At 45.9% G+C, this 16164-nt stretch overlaps 1 protein-coding gene across 1 annotated transcript; it reads left to right on the top strand.

Annotated features, from left to right (window-relative positions):
- The first annotated feature begins 5919 nt into the window (after positions 1–5919).
- Positions 5920–9591, top strand: LOC125511174. The gene is made up of 3 exons (XM_048676476.1): positions 5920–6057; positions 6140–6447; positions 8280–9591. Exon 3 carries the CDS (start codon positions 8358–8360, stop codon positions 9468–9470), a length of 1113 nt encoding a protein of 370 aa, XP_048532433.1. The 5' UTR covers positions 5920–6057; positions 6140–6447; positions 8280–8357; the 3' UTR covers positions 9471–9591.
- The last annotated feature ends 6573 nt before the right edge of the window (positions 9592–16164 follow it).

Genomic DNA, 16164 nt, shown 5'->3' with positions numbered 1-16164 from the left:
GAAGGGATTATACTGGATAGTGGATATATAGCAGTGGTCAGCTGTTTAATAATCCCCTAGAGTTTTAATTTATGATAAGCCAATTGTAGTGATACAAGGAAACAGAAATGAATGGAGAAAAAGAGGTGACCTGTGGCATAGTTTCTGCCATCCACTTACCACCCTAGAGATATTCACTGAGACTGAAAATTGATTGGGAGTAAGAGGCCTTGCTTGCATAGTTTGTGTCGGCCAAGGTGGAATGGATGAAATGGGGTTGGGGAATTCGCGCAGACAGCTTAGTTACACTAGATTATGCAGGAAATGTCAAGAACCAACCAAAGTATTCTCTTCTATTCCCTACATAGAGTCAGGGCAAAAATATTCCAGAGTCAGCATTACAAGTCAAGTATTACATTTGGCACCAACACCTTGGCAAGTGCCGGAATTCCAGTCCACATGTTCAGTTTCTAATGCATATGCAGTATGAAACAGGAAGTATCTTTAGCATGGTCCTTTACCGGTGTGACTCAGTTTCTTTAAGGTTGGTTTCTGGTCATGGAATCTGTGATTCACAGGTTGGTTTCAACCAAGAAGGGTGCTGCTGCCATGCTTCAGCGGGCAAAAAGGCCACGTTAGGAACATGAGGTTGAAGAAGAAAGTGGTCGTCCCATTTCTCCACATTTATTTCAGAAATATTTAGAGAACTCTCTTCAGAAAATATATGCTTAGAGAACCAAGGGCGCCTCATTGCTTTTCTTTCTCTCTTCTGGAACAGGCTAATATGGAAGACTCGTGTTTGGCTTAACATGGGATGGAATTGGTGAGGCTAACAGAATGAAGTCAACCGGCTCATGGGCTGAAGCATTCCATGTCCCCAGCTGCTAGGCTCTATGGTATGCACAAAGCCGTGAAATCCATCAGTGGCTGCGGCTTGAGCGACGGTGAGGATCCGTCGGCCTTCCGCCACCCATTGCACAGTTCAACGATATTAATGGCCATATGCAGATCCTAGCCAAGGCCCTTTAAGCGGGGGTTTGTCAGTTCCTGGAGCTCCTGACCACCTGCTGTTTTAGCCAAGGAAATATGCACCTTGAAGCTTATCTGTCGATGTCAGCATGTATAGGGCTAATCCTCAAATTGACATATGATGTGTTAACAACCATACAACATCTTTGCTTGAGGTTCGACATGACCTCTTGTTGGAGCAGTATTGTCCGTCACCTTCTCAAGCGTTTCCATTGTGCTGTTGAGCTTCTTCATGCTCTCATCGCTGGAAAAGGATGACACCATAGTGGTGCGGCGTACTATGGCGCCATGCTGGGTGTCGCTGTTCCAGTGAGCGGCTTCTCTGACATCCAAGGCTTGAAGCTGAGAAGCACCTCGTCACCATGGGAGGCAGCCTTCCTTGAGCTTCTGCAGTCATTGGACCAGCCTGGTGCTCTTGATCGTGTGCTTCTCCAACACCTCAATCTGCGAATCCTGATGGGAACAGCTGCCATCTTCAGGTTGAGCTTCTCCAGGAATTTGGACATCGCTCAACTACAGCGGTGATGGTACTACCAACCACTTCCTGGGCCATGGCTAGCACTCAAACAGGGTAAGTCGCTGACCAGAGCCTCTCATGTCCCGATATACATAAAATTAATGTTTCTTTTGAAGTGGCCATCTTAACTGAAATAAAATTAGATCAGCGACACAAACAAGGCATGCACATAGTTGGTTTTATTCACCCTAAGCCAGGTCGTCTAGCACTAAGAAAAGAAGAACATGGATTAGACGGACACAACAATACCTAGCTGCTCAAATATTGCACACCCCAAGACTGACATGTCCATAGTAGTACGTGCAAATTGCCATGAAAAAAATTATTACATGTAAAACTCTAGATATCTGCTTCACTGTCAGTCTGTCACCACGAGCCACCACCTTGGTGTTACCTGTCGTTCCTGTTACAGAAGATTTGGGGTACAAGGAAAGAAACATTGCCTAATAAGGACTCCTAGACCAATGCTAATACTCCTTAACAATTCCTTCCACTGGATGGCTGCCCATTGCGAGAGAATAGTGATGCAAAGCCTTTGAAAGTTTGAAGTCCCTTTCCTTCGTCATCTTGCAGGCCCTGCCCAATGTGCCCATACAAAGTAGCACTTCTCCAAGCATTCCGTCGACCTCTCTCTGCTCCATTACTTGATTCCCCTGTTCAGCAATTGGCGAGGTAAAGGTCGAAGGGCTGGCCATATAAGAACCTCCACCACATGTACAAAATGTGAGTGGAGGGCTCCAGCAGTAACAAGTCCACGATTGCCCATTGCTCATGCTCCTGTTACTAATGCTTGCTTTGGATTTCCCTCTGTGTTCCTTGCCACCTGAGTAAATTGCCAAAAACCACCACAATTGCGTCCCTCAGTGCGGAAAACCACCGTTTTCATAAAAAGTTTGCTAAAAACACTGATTTTGAGTAATCGTATTGCTGAAAGCACTAATTGGTCAATTGATCATGTTTTGACAGAAAATCTGACAGTGGGGCCCTGTCATCGGTCCCACGTGGCACCAAATTTTTACATTGTTTGGCAACACCGTTAAACTAGACGCAGGGCTCACATGTCAGCGTATTTGCTCTTCTCTCTCCTAGAGGCATTCCCGCAAACACCCTGTGTGCGCTGCTTGCTGTTGCTGGACGAGCTGATGCTTGCCGTTGCTGGCGCCATTGCTGCTTGCTGGTCTAGCGCCGCCGCTGCTTGCTGGATGAGCTGCTGCTTCCTGTTGCTAGCGCCGCTGCTGATTGCCGGTCTAGCACCGCCGCTGCTTGCTGCTCGCGCGCTGAGCCTGGCCCTACAGCCACGCGCGATCGCTGGCCACCCGCACCTGGACTAGCTGTTGCTAGCGTCGCTGCTACTTGCTGTTGCTGGCTCTGCGCCGCTGTTGCTGGTAGCACGGCACTAGCCTAGACTAGCCGCCACGCGGGCTCACCGGTGCCGGGTTGCCGTCCCCACCTCGTGCTCGAGCTCGGCCACGAGTCCGTTCAGAGCGCGCCGGGCACCGCCGCTCAATGCCTGCGTGTCCAACGACCGCATGCCGCTGCCCCGAGGTCCCTCAAGCTCCAAACGATGCCGCAAGCATCCCTGCCGAAGGAATCGCCCCGGCTGCCCCGTGCCGGGCGAATCAGACTGTCTTCTCCGACTACGGCCGCCACAGCCATCGCTCGATCCGTGGCCTCCAGAGCGCCTGCAACCTCACCATATTCTCCAACTGCCCCTTGGCGAGGCCCTCTTCCTTTCCCCTCTCCTCTAGACCTCTACTGCTTGCCCTCGACCCCTAGCCATCAGCCCCCGAGCTCCGACCGCCGCTGTCCGCCATGGACCTCGAGCTCGTCAATGGCGCGGCTACGGACCTCCCATGACGCTGCGCGCGGGCAGGCGCAGCTGGACGTCGGCGCGTGGGTGATGTGGGCTGTCGTCGGAGTACAGGTCGTCGCCGCTGCCCTGGATTGAGCACACCTCCAACGCACCCTCTGGTCGAACAAGTCAATGCGAGCCACTTAACGACCGTCCGTGGTCACCGTCTCCCACTTGCCACGTGGCCCTGACGGGTGGGGCCTGGACGTCAGGTTCGCTGTCAAAACGTGATCAATCAACAGTTTAGTGCTTTCGGCAACACGATTACTTAAAATCGGTGTTTTCGGCAACTTTTATGAAAATGGTGTTTTTTCGCACCGAGTGACGCAATTGTGGTGGTTTTTGGCAATTTACTCTTGCCACCTAGTTCCTCGCCTTTTGAAGATGAAAAACACCTCCATGCCTTTATCTTGTCACACCTTTGGAGCTGCAAGCTTAGTTTGACTCTTACGTAGATCGATCAACATTGTTTGTACCGTCTAGTGCTTGCATGAAAAATAAAATGGTACCAGCTTTTCATAGGCTGTCTGACCTGACAAACTGTAAACCAAACCTTGTTTTGCACTACAGGCCTCCTTGAGCTTCTCCCGACACTGGACCAGCCTGTTGCTCTCGTTCGTCTGCTTCTCCGATGATTCGATTACGCTGCAGATCCTGACAGGAGCAGCTCCAGCTGCTGCAGTTTCTTGTCAGTGGCCATATGCGGATCGAGGTTCTCCAGGAACTTCCACACTGCCCTGTCCGAGATCACAGCGGTCACTGATGCGGTGATGGTACCAACCACTTCTTGTGCCATGGCTAGCTCAAACAAGGTACGTTACTGACCAGAGCCTGTCAAGTCTCAGAATGCATAAAATTAAATAATTGTTTTGAGTGGCCATCTTAAGTGAGATAAATTAGGGAGTCAGCGAGACAAACTAGGCGTGCACATAGTTTATGTCACCCTAAGCCATGTCGGCCAGCACGAAGAAAAGAAAACATGGATTTGACGGACACAACAATACCAAGCTGCTTAAACATTGCACATCCCTAGACTGGTATGTCCATACTCCATAGTACATGTGGAACTGTAGAGACTGGCATGACACATTCTCAAGAATAAAAAGGATTGCTAGGTAAGTCCTATTGATGATGGAGATCTCAGCAACTGTTATTTGAGGGTGATAATAATATTGTCAAACATGCAACAGAATTTCCAGATGTGGGAAAATTGGGTATATAAGCGTGCAAAATTCTAAAATAGACAGGGAGTGCATATTTGGGTATCCATATAAAATTTTGACCCAAATCTATCGAACTTTAACAGGGACAGAAATTGCTTCAGTACCGAATGTATATGCTGTAACAACTTTATTCTGAAAACATGAAATAGTTACACAGTCCAGAACAAAACAATCTCACAGGTGTTGCCCTTTTTACACTCCCTATCATATTCAGGAGTCAAGTATAGAGTCAAGTGCCCTCTTCATGTTCTAATGTTGATGTGCTTCCTTTTACAACAATGGATGGTTACATATAGCAAATGGTTTCTTCCATTTTGCAGGTGTGTGGTCCTCCACCATGAAAACTTCAAGCTCAACCAATCTCGAGAACGCCTGATTATCTACCGATAGCTTCTTCGTCATCTCTAGTTTCTTCTCTTTCGCAGGCACCTGCTAGAGCTTGACCAATATCTGCCAATAGTTTCTCCAACATCTCCACTGTACTGTTCAACTTCTGCACATCGTCATTGCTTGAGAGTAGCATCTTGGCAGCATTGTGGAAGTAATCTGCAATACTTGACACAACAATCTTTGTGTAAGTCAGAGCACTGAGTGTGTCTATCTTATAGTTGATGCTCTTGCTCGCTTTGTTCAAGGCTCTCCATCGGAAGTCAAAAAGTACCTCGTCACCCATTGTGCCAGCGTCCCTTAGCTTCTCCTGCCACTTGAGTAGATAGTTGCCAGTGATACTATGCTTCTCAGATGCCTCAACCATGCTGTCGATCTTTATGCACAGCATCTCCAGCTTGCGCAGCTTCTCGTCGACAGCCGACTGCTTGTTGACCATTCCTGTTACCTTGGAAACGGCCCTCCTCATGATCTCGCTAACCATTGCAGACACAAGTAGTCCTGCCATTGCTTACTGAACTTGTATGGATAGCTAGAGCGTAGAGCAGACTAAACTCTAAAGGATGAGAAGGGGTTATACTGGATAGTGGATTTATAGCAGTAGCCACTAGCCAGCTGTTTAAATCATCACCTGAAGGTTTAATTTAATTAAGATGGCCCAGTTGTAGCAGATACGAGAAAACCGAAGTGGATGGACAAAAAGAGGTGATACGTGGCATGGTTTGTGTCATCCACTTACCCCCCCCCTAGAGATATTCACTGATACTGAAAATTGATAGTAAGTAAGGCCTTTGCTCTGCTAGTTTTTATTTTTACCGGCTAAGGGGTATGGATGAAATGAGGCTGGAAACTTCGCACAGACAGCTTAGTTAAACTAAATTCTGCAGGAAATGTCAAGAACCAATCAAGCCATCAAGGTCTTCTCTTTTCCTCCCAACATAGAGTCAGGGCAAATATTCCTAAGGCAGTATTACAAGTCAAGTAGTATTACATTTGGCACCAGTGTCGGCCGTCAAGTGCCGGAATCTCAATCCACACGTTCTGTTTCCATGCACATGCAGTATGAAACAGTAAGTATCTTGAGCTTGATGCTTGGCCAATGGCTCGGTTGCTTTAAGGAGGGCTTATCTGGTCGAATTTTTTGATTCGCAGGTTGCTGCCAACCAAGAGGGTGCTGCCATGCTTCAACAGGCAAATGCCATATTACTATATTAGGTTGCCATGGGGAGGGAGCCTTCTTGAGCTTCTCCTAGCACTGGACCAGCATGTTGCTCTTGATCCTGTGTTCTCTGACACCTCAATCTAAGGATCCTGATGGGAGCAGCTACAGCCGATGCAGTTTCTCACCAGCGGCCATCTGCTGGTTGAGGTTCTTCAGGAAATTTGGACACTGGCCTGTCAGGTGGTGATTGTACCAACCATTTCTTGAGCCACGGGCCCACAGCTAGCTCTCAAACAAGGTATGTGACTGACCAGAGCTGCATGCATAAAATTAATGATTGTTTTGAGTGGGTACCTTCAGTGAGAGAAATTCCAGAGTCAGCGAGACAAACTAGGTATGCACATTGTCGGTGTCGGTGACCCTAAGCCAGATCAACCAAAACTGTAAAAACAAAAGCACGTGATTAGACAGACACAAGAATATGAAGCCGCATGACATTGAACATCCCAAGACTGGCATGTCCATAGTACATGCGGAACTGTAGGCTGCTTCACCGTCATAACAATCCACTGCCTTGTTGTCACCTTTGCCATTCCTTCCACACGATGGCCGCCCATTGTGGTAGCCAATAGTCATGTAACGTCTTTCAGGCAGGGACGGAGCCAGCAAATAACGATAGGGGGGCAGGGGGGAACAAGAGTCTAGAGGCATCGTTGATCGTCTAACACATAATTGCATAGCATAGTAAATATAACTGATATGCAAATTATGATCACTGCTATGCAATATGAATAAAATTACATATTTATTAATTTGAATTTGACTGTACACCCTTTGTGTGTAGTACTTTATATTAAAGAGAGAAGGAAGGGTAAAGATCAGCCCTCATACAACCTCGCCATTAGAGGTTTCAACAACTTTTTCGGAAGTAAATATGGCTACTAGTTCCAATTGGATTGTTCTCGATTAATCTGTTCATCTTGATGTCTCTGTAAGCATATAATTAGACAATCAAGTATTTGCTGATTGATTTCTTATAATTGCAGTTTCTAGTTCAACAGTTTTGAAGCCACACATTCAATCAATCAAACAAATTAAAGATTAAGAGAGAAGAAGTGAGGAATCAAGACTAACGGTAACCGTATATGCACCTCTTGATGAAATCCTTTGCGATTACTCTAGGCCGGCCGGCTGGCCGGCGGCATGTGTACGTCGCAACTCGCCGTCCGCAAGTGCCGAGTAAGAGCTCAACGCGGGCGGGCGGGCGGAAGTTATCGATCTGCCCTTTTTTGGAGAGAAGAAGTTATCGATCTGTTTGGCGGCTGTGACTAAATTTAGGGAAACGCGGTTGTGACTTTGTAGTACCTTGCGTGGCTACATAACGATCAGCGAGGGACAAATATGACTGGACAAGGCCCAGATAGCTGGCTAATTTTTCTATTTATGCAATTGGGCTCATCTTTAAAGCCTTTAACAACAGCCGACGGCCTATAGGGGGGGGGGGGGGGGGGGGGGGGGGGGGCGACGGTACACATTCATACGGTTTCAGCACGCACGTGGGTAATCGCTACACAGAAAACCTGATCGTTAGGGGGGTCTCTCGCCCCCCTCCCCCCACCCCTTGGAATCTTGACGGCCCTGCCCAATGTGCCCATACAAAGTACTCCCTCTGTAAACTAATATAAGAGTGTTTAGATAACTAAAATAGTGATCTAAATGCTCTTATATTAGTTTACGGAGGGAGTAGCAAATCTCCAAGCATTCCATCAATCTCCCTCCGCTCCATTACTTGATTCCCGTGTTCAGCTTCAGCATTTGGTGGGGTAAAAGGAGGAAGATGTGCTCCTTTATCTTTGTGTTGTGGCCTTTGGAGCTGCGAGCTTAGTTTCTATCGCTATAGGAACCTTCATTGTTTGTACCGGCTTATGCCTGCATGAAAACAAACCGGTAGCAGCTGTTCATAGGCTGTCTGACCTGACAAACTGTACACAGCCAAACCTTGTTTTACACTGCAGGTCATCCTTATCAGGGTGATGCATACGATGAGCATGAGCATTCTTGTTGCTAATGCTCTGTCTTATTTTCCTCCACTCCTGTTACATTTAATCACCTAAAATCTTTCCCTGGCAGCAAGTCGCACAATGACATGTTTGACATCCAACAGTGAGAAGATCTAGCAGTTCCAGCGATCACTAACTCCTTGGAGACATGGCAGGAGAGGCAGTTAACGCTGTGGTTTTGGCTGTGACTAGCGAGCTCACCAGCAGAGTGTTCTCCGGCCTGATACAGAGGTACGGTAAGGATGCAGCCACCAGGGAGAAGCTGCAGCGGCTAGAGATGCTGCTAATCAAGATCAACAGCGCCGTTGAGGCGTCTCAGAAGCGCACCATCAAGAACTCGTGGCTGCTCCAGTGGCGCGACAAGCCAGCCTTGCAAGGCATGGAGGTTCTTGCCAGTTTCACACAGCGGGTCAAGGATGCTGAAGAGACTAGCGACACCAATAACCCTAACCAGCAGCAAGGCGAAGCAGCTTCTTCTTCTGCTTCTGCTCCCGCTACAGATGTAGGTCCCCCGTCTTTCAGGAAGCATTCTCTGTCCGGTATGTTGCAGGGGATTCGCAACACTAGAGCAATTCTGTTCTCGAGTGGCAGCGGCGACATGGTAAGGCTGAACAAGACATTGGGAAGTTTAGAAATGCTGTCACCAGACATCAGTGAGTTCATAAGTTTGCTTCACCTTGAGGCCTTGCCAAAGGCAGCTCAAACACATTACGGTGGATCATTGTCGACATGGAAGACGAGGAAGAGGAGAAGCTCGACCAGACATAGAAATCCCTCAGTGGAGCCTAGCTTATTTAGTTTATCGACAAAGTCGGACAAGACAGAAGAAATGTCACCTGAAGAAAAATACCCCCAGAAGTGCGACAACAAGCATATCTTCGACAACAAATACTCCCAGAAGCGCAACAACAAGCATATCTTCGAGTTGGCGTGTAAGAAGTTAGCACTTTACCAGAAGGAGCAAGAGTTTGTGCTCCTGCGTCACAAGCTTGAGGCAGCATTCGGCGAGATCTCCAAGGCCGTCGAGCTGGCTGACAGACGCGACTTCGAAGACCTGGAGTGGCTATCGTATTGGGCTGGCATCCTCATGGAGGCGAAGGAACAAGTCCGGGAAGCCCTTGGCGCCACCGTCGATGCAAAAGATAAGCAGGAGCGATGCGAGCAAGAAGATGAACTCAGCAGTTTCGTCCATAGACTAGAGGGGTTAGTTTGGGATGCAGAATACTTCAAGAAATTGGTAGACCTCTGCCCTGCATTCTAGCCTCTTGTTATTATTGTTGAATATATATGGTGTATTGCCAGCCTTTTCCTCGCAAAGGAAGATTCCACGTGAAACAATTGGTGCATTAAATTTGTTGTACTCATTTGTTTGTCTTCCTATCCAGTTCACGCATTTTGTTGGCCTTTTAAATCGTTTCTTTAGCTTCCCTCTGGTCTATTTTATAAACCTTATCTTAAGAGCCTTATTCTAAGGCCGGGCGATAGCCTCGTTTCTAAAAAAAATCTACTCCCTCCGTCCCAGAATATAAGAACGTTTTTGACACTACACTAGTACCAAAAACACTCTTATATTATGGGACGGAGGTAGTAAGTATTTGTCCTCATTTAGCAGCAGACTGCAGATTAGCATTTGTGATGTTGTGAATACCACTTTCCTTGTGGGAAATACCTGAAGAAACAGTCAAATAGTAGAAGAAACATTTGTTTGTGTAGAAGTTTGGAAATAAAAAAATATACTGCAGAGAACCATCGCCACTGCTTGCGACGACAGAGTTCGGTTCCATTAGCGTCCAGATAACATGTTAGGCTAGTCATAGTGGGAGTAACTTAGATAGTAACATAGCACACTCTAAGAAAATTTTGTTTATGTGATATGTAGTCAATGAGGAGAGAGGTGTTTAGAGTAACATAATATGTTACTGTAACAAAGCGTTTTCCGAGAAAAGACGAGTCTACAAGCTAATAAATGAAGTCATCTATGACACTACTATTATGTTACTTTGCACTATGAATGTAGTAATTTAGACTAGTGTCATATGCATGGCATTAGTATAAATTACTCCCCATTATAACCAGGTTTAACAAGAACTTCATATTAGAAAAATCCATTGATCCAACGGAAGATCTACTTCTTGAGGATTAGACCCCTCGTGCACCGACAGGTGCATTTATCTCCATAACTGACCCCTGCAGATATAGCATAACCACCTGATTGAGTGATTCTGGTATTGCTAAAGAAGTGACGTGGAACTCCACTTACTAAAAGAAAATATCTATGGGCATCTGCCAGCTCAAAGCAAAAGGCGTTGTGTTGGAGGTGTAGCATCATCACTCTCCAATGGCTATTTGTATGGTGATTTTACGCTGAAATTTTAAGGTAATAAAAACGAAATTAACACTTTAAATATAGAAGGATAAAAACTTAAAAATGAAAGACACCAAGAGGGCAACGGGTATCTGCAGGAAGGAGGGCTATGAAAACGTCTACAGCAGGGAGCCAGGAGGATGGTTCTAATGGTGCAAGAATTCTTTGGAGGTCGACATGGTGAGGGTCCCGTTACTCAGAGACTTGCCGCCGGTGATGTCGACATCTAAAGAGTTCACATCATTTGTGCTGTATAATCTGCTGCTTATTAGGAGTGTAGTCTATCTGATCTTCTGTAGAGCTATTATTTCAGGAATATGGTCGTGTTTTTGAGTTTGTAGTTTGTCTTAATTCCCCTGTTTGTTTGTTTGTTTGTTTGAAGTGTGTGGCATGGAACTTGGCCAATTTCTTAACGAAATTTGGAGCTAGCCTCGGTCTCTCCTTTCGAAAATAGTACATGCCGTGAAAGCTCATGGGACATGGAAGAACTCGAGAGCTATACTGACGCTTATTTCAAAGTTTTAAATAACACACTATATATCTCGGTGCTATAGCATCTGGAGAGGCATCACGCTAAACGTCATTGTGTATGATTTAGTGGCTTTAGCACCATTTAGCGCCTATTAAGCGTATTTTGAGGCTGACGCTATTTTAAACTCTGTTTATTTGTAAGTCTCATTTGCCAGGTTGGTAGCAATCAATGTCCCAAAGTGTTTATGTCGACGAATCCTCGGAATGGAGGAATAGCTTGTGGCCTTGTGCTATTTCACAGAGGAAATGGGCATACTCCCTCTGTCCGGTGAAAGTATACATATAGAAATTTTAAAACAAATTATGGAGTGGAGTAAAATGAAAAGGGGCAAGCCACCATCTCTCTCTTTTTAATTACCCAACCGTCAATGAGCTAAGTGCATGTAGAAATTAAGGAGACCATCTGTAAAATGTTATTGGTTTTGATTACCGTGTGATGAGAAAGAAGCATTTTTTCTACTTTAAAGTGTATTGGTGTACACTCTTTTGTGGACAAGTTTTAAAGGCAAACGTACACTCTTCACCGGACGGAGGAAGTACAAAACATTTTTTTTAGGAAAGGGAGAGCTTCATTCATATCAATAAGTGTGAAATACAATCAGAAGCTATTACATGTTTCGAAGCTTGTGGCACATCAGCTAATAGAAAGAAATCCCCATTCACTCTAGCATAGACAGCAAGCTCATGCGCGGCCACATTGCTCTCCCTATGGACTTTGGAAACAGAACAAGCTCCAAACTCCTTGATCATATCCTTAGAACTCTCATAACAAGCCCACCAGCTGGCCCTGCTAACATTATTATCGTCATTCACAGCGGTCACAACAACGTTGCAATCCGTCTCCATCTGCACTTTGTTCAAATTCAGTTTACGAGCCTGGTTAAGGCCGAAAGAAAGGGCCTGGATTTCGGCTTCCTCTGCATCCGTCTCCATCTGCACTTTGTTCAAATTCAGTTTACGAGCCTGGTTAAGGCCAAAAGAAAGGGCCTGGACTTCGGCTTCCTCTGCATCCGAGCATCCATGAAAACGGCAACCAGCTGAGAAGACAATATCACCAAAATAGTCCCTGCCAACCTCTTCCAGCGCAGCCAAACCCGTGCCAGCAATGAAAGAAGCGTCGACATTGATCTTTATGTGATCCGCAGGCGGCTTAGTCCAGCCAAGCACCTCAACATGGGGAGGCAGGCTAGGAGACTGCAAATTACCTCCATGCAACTTTTGCTTCCCCTTCACATTGTTGACAACCGGATTTGGGCTGGATAGGCACTCCCAATAATTCCTCAAGAAAATCACAGAATCTTGTATAGTAGCTTCACCTTTGTTGTGAATGACATCATCTCTCAGGTGCCAAGCCCTCCAAAGAACTAGCATAAGTTTTTCCCTCATGTCACCGTGGCAAATACTCAAGCTTTGCAAAAGCCAATCCGGGGAGAAGGGCATGATTGATTTGTCTTCCGGAAGTTTCTAAATTTTACTCATTTCCTCCCGAAGAGCTCTCTGTTTTGTGCATACAACAGTAGCATGATGTGCGTTTTCAACCGTAGCTCCACATAGGTTGCATATACCATCCAATTCAAGAGTCCTCCTGTGCTTGTTGTCCTTCGTAGGGAGAGAATCAGTGGCAGCCCTCCAGGTGAAGATACGGACTTTATGTGGTACCTTTGCTTTCCAGACTAGATTCCATAAGCTCTCCCTAGCAATACTGGGGTTTTTTGAGGATCCTTCATTAGATCCCCCCTGCAAAGAAACTCCAAGATGATAAGCACTTCTAACCGAGAAAGTACTGTTCTTCTCATAGTTCCAAGCTAGAATGTTCCCCATTGGCTTTGGGGGAAGCTTGATCTTGTATATTTCTTCCGAGTCAAAATTGTAGAACAACTTGGCAATGATCTGCTTGTTCCAGTCATTAGAATGGGGAAGCAACAACTGGTTTACCCATCTAAGCCGGCTTCTAGTTTTCATGGATTGTATGGAGAGGCCGGATTGCCGAGGTATCCAGTTGTCACGAAGGATTTGGATACTCTTACCATTTCCCACTCTCCAGACCACACCTTTTTTCAGGAGTTCAAGCCCATATTCAATTCCATGCCACACGGGAGATCCATCAGAGGTGAAGACCGTGTCCAACAAATCTCCTTTTGGGTAGTATTTAGCTTTTATAACCCTAGCATAAAGACTATCAGGTCTTTGGACAAGTCGCCATGCTTGTTTTGCGAGAAGAGCCTGATTGAAAATACGCATATCTCGAAACCCAAGCCTCCCCTCACGCTTTGGTTTAGTCATCTTCTCCCATGACATCCAGTGCATTCTTCTTTTGTTCTCTTCACCCCCCCCCACCAGAAGTCACGCACCAGCTTCTCATATTTTTCACAAAAGCCTGCACTCATCTTGAAGATGCTCATGGTATGCGTAGGGAGGGCTTGAGCAATAGATTTGACCAAAATGTCTTTTGCCCCATAGGACAAGTATCTTTCTGCCCAGTCCGTAAGTCTTTTAGTGAACCTCTCGAAAATGGGTTGGAAATGAGAAACTTTCATTCGGCCTTCAGGGGTTGGAAGACCGAGATACTTTTCCTCAAAGGTCGAAGAGGTAAGGTCCAGGGTATGCATAATCTCCTCCTGGACCTGAATCGGACACACACTGTTGAATAAGATGGAGCATTTGCTTGGGCTCAACAATTGTCCCGTACCTTTCTGGAAAACATTGAGGGCTGACTTCACGCTCTTTGCTTGATCCCCAGTAGCCTTGAAAAACAGTAAACTATCGTCCGCAAACAGAAGATGAGAAATACCCGGAGCGCCCCTCGCAACCTTAAGAGGGATAATATTAGAGATAGAACAGTCAGCTTCAAGAGCTCGGGACAGTCCTTCAGCCACAAAAAAAAGGTAAGGGCTCAAAGGATCTCCCTGTCTCAACCCCCTGGAAGGGTAGAAGGATTCCAGGATTTCACCATTCAGTTTGACAGCGTATCTAACAAAACGGACACACGTCAATCCATGACACACATTTTTGGCAGAAACCAAATTTTAGCAAGACCCCTTCTAGAAAATTCCATTCCACTCTGTCGTAAGCTTTTGTCAGGTCCAATTTATAAGCACAATGATTGTCCCTGGCATTCTTACTCTGCTGGATCTTGTGGAAACACTCAAAAGCAATTGAAGGATTATCCGAGATTAACCTTCCAGGAATGAAAGCACTTTGAGATTCCGAGATTAGTTCCTCCAGGAAAGGTCTGAGACGATTCGCCAAACACTTTGAGATAATTTTATAAATCACGTTGCAGAGGCTAATAGGCCTGAAATCTTGTAATTTCTCTGGTGATTTTCCTTTTGGGATGAGGACGATGATTGTATCATTTATGCCCTCTGGTAAGATGCCATTAGAAAAGAAGTTTTTTACCGCAGCAATCACGTCTTGTTTCAGCTCGCCCCAGTTCCTCTAGAAAAATCTTGCAGGAAAACCGTCCCTGCCCAGTGCTTTTAGGGGACCAATTTGAAATAAAGCATCACTTATCTCTCAGTCCGTAAATTCCCTGCATAAGGCCTCATTAATCTCCAGAGAAACTTTTTCGTCAAAGAGATCGAGCAAGGCTTCTGGTTCTACATTACTGTCAGCCTCGTAAAGTTTCTTGAAGAAATTTGTTGCCATTGACGCTATCTACTTATCATGAACCCAAAGACCATCTAGATTTTTTAGCTTGCTAATGTTGTTTTTCTTCTGCCGCCAAGAAGCCTTACGCTGGAAGTACTAGGTATTTTGTTCTCCCTCACGAATACCAGTAACCCGCGAGCGTTGGCGCCAAAGCATCTTCTCCCTGTACAAGTATTCGTCAAGCTCACGCGAACATTCTTGGATTTGAACATCCCTACTATAAGAAGGAGCCGAGTCCCAAAGTTTATCAAGTTGCTGTCGCAGTCTTTTAATTTTGTACCTAACCGATCTGAACTTCCTCCTGCTCCATCCTTGTAAATGTTGTTGAACTCCTTTTAATTTCTGAACTATCTTAACCAGCCCAGGGCCCTGACCATTGTTGCTATTCCAGGCATTCTTTATTTCATCCACCAGAGAAGGATCTCTCTCCCACATATACTCGTACATGAAGGGCTTCGGACCACCCCACACATTTGCCTGACCATAATAGATTAGCAGAAGCGGAAAATGATCAGATCGTTGTGTGGTTATGTGGGTAACAGTAGCTTGTTTGAAACAATCCTGCCAACAAGGGGAAGCCACAACACGGTCAATCCTAGCCTTGACATTTTTATCGCCTTGTTGTTTGTTATTATAGGTCCAAGGCTTCCCTTTGAACCCCAGATCATGCAAGTTACAGAAATTTAACATACTACGAAACCTTGCAATTTGACCTTCAGATCTTCTAGTTAACGAGAAGTGTTCAGATTGCCACATCGTCTCGTTAAAATCCCCGATAACCATCCAAGGTTCACTTTCATTTGGTTTGATCCTTCTCAACAAGGACCACATATGGTGCCTATCCTGCGCTCTTGGCTCGCCATAGACAAAAGTTGCACGCCACGTAGGGCCATGGGAATCATCAGTCACCAAAACGTCAAAATAACGGGGATCGTACGACAAACACTTTATTTTTATTGATTCATCCCAGTACAAGGCAATGCCCACACCTATGCCCTTACCATCATGAGTAAGGCAGTGCTTCAGACCTAGTCTTCATTTTATTCTCTTCACCTTTTCCTCACATTGCCTTGTTTCACACAGGAAAACGATCCCAGGGCGATGGGCTTGCACCAAGCCCACAAGTTCTTGAACTGTCCGGGGTTGCCTCAAACCCTGGCAGTTCCAGCTTAGGATACTCATGGCTCCTGACGAGCGACGTCACTCACGCCCGTCAGAGTACCGATGGCCCCAGGATCGGTAGCCGTCTTTCCACCTTCCTGTCCAGTGTTCTGCCTCTCCCCCTGTCCACTACACATCTTCTTCCAGCTAACATAAGTTGCAGAGAAGTTTTTCTTACCCAAAGCCTCACCCTCTAGAGCCCTATCCTGCCTCTTACCTAGAGCAGAGGACACTATTAACCCAGTCC

The sequence above is a fragment of the Triticum urartu genome, chromosome 5 (assembly GCF_003073215.2).
Source record: "Triticum urartu cultivar G1812 chromosome 5, Tu2.1, whole genome shotgun sequence".
In the NCBI taxonomy this organism is placed as follows: Eukaryota; Viridiplantae; Streptophyta; class Magnoliopsida; order Poales; family Poaceae; genus Triticum; species Triticum urartu.
Note: the sequence above shows the minus strand (reverse complement) of the source record. Positions and strands in the feature narration are given on the sequence as shown.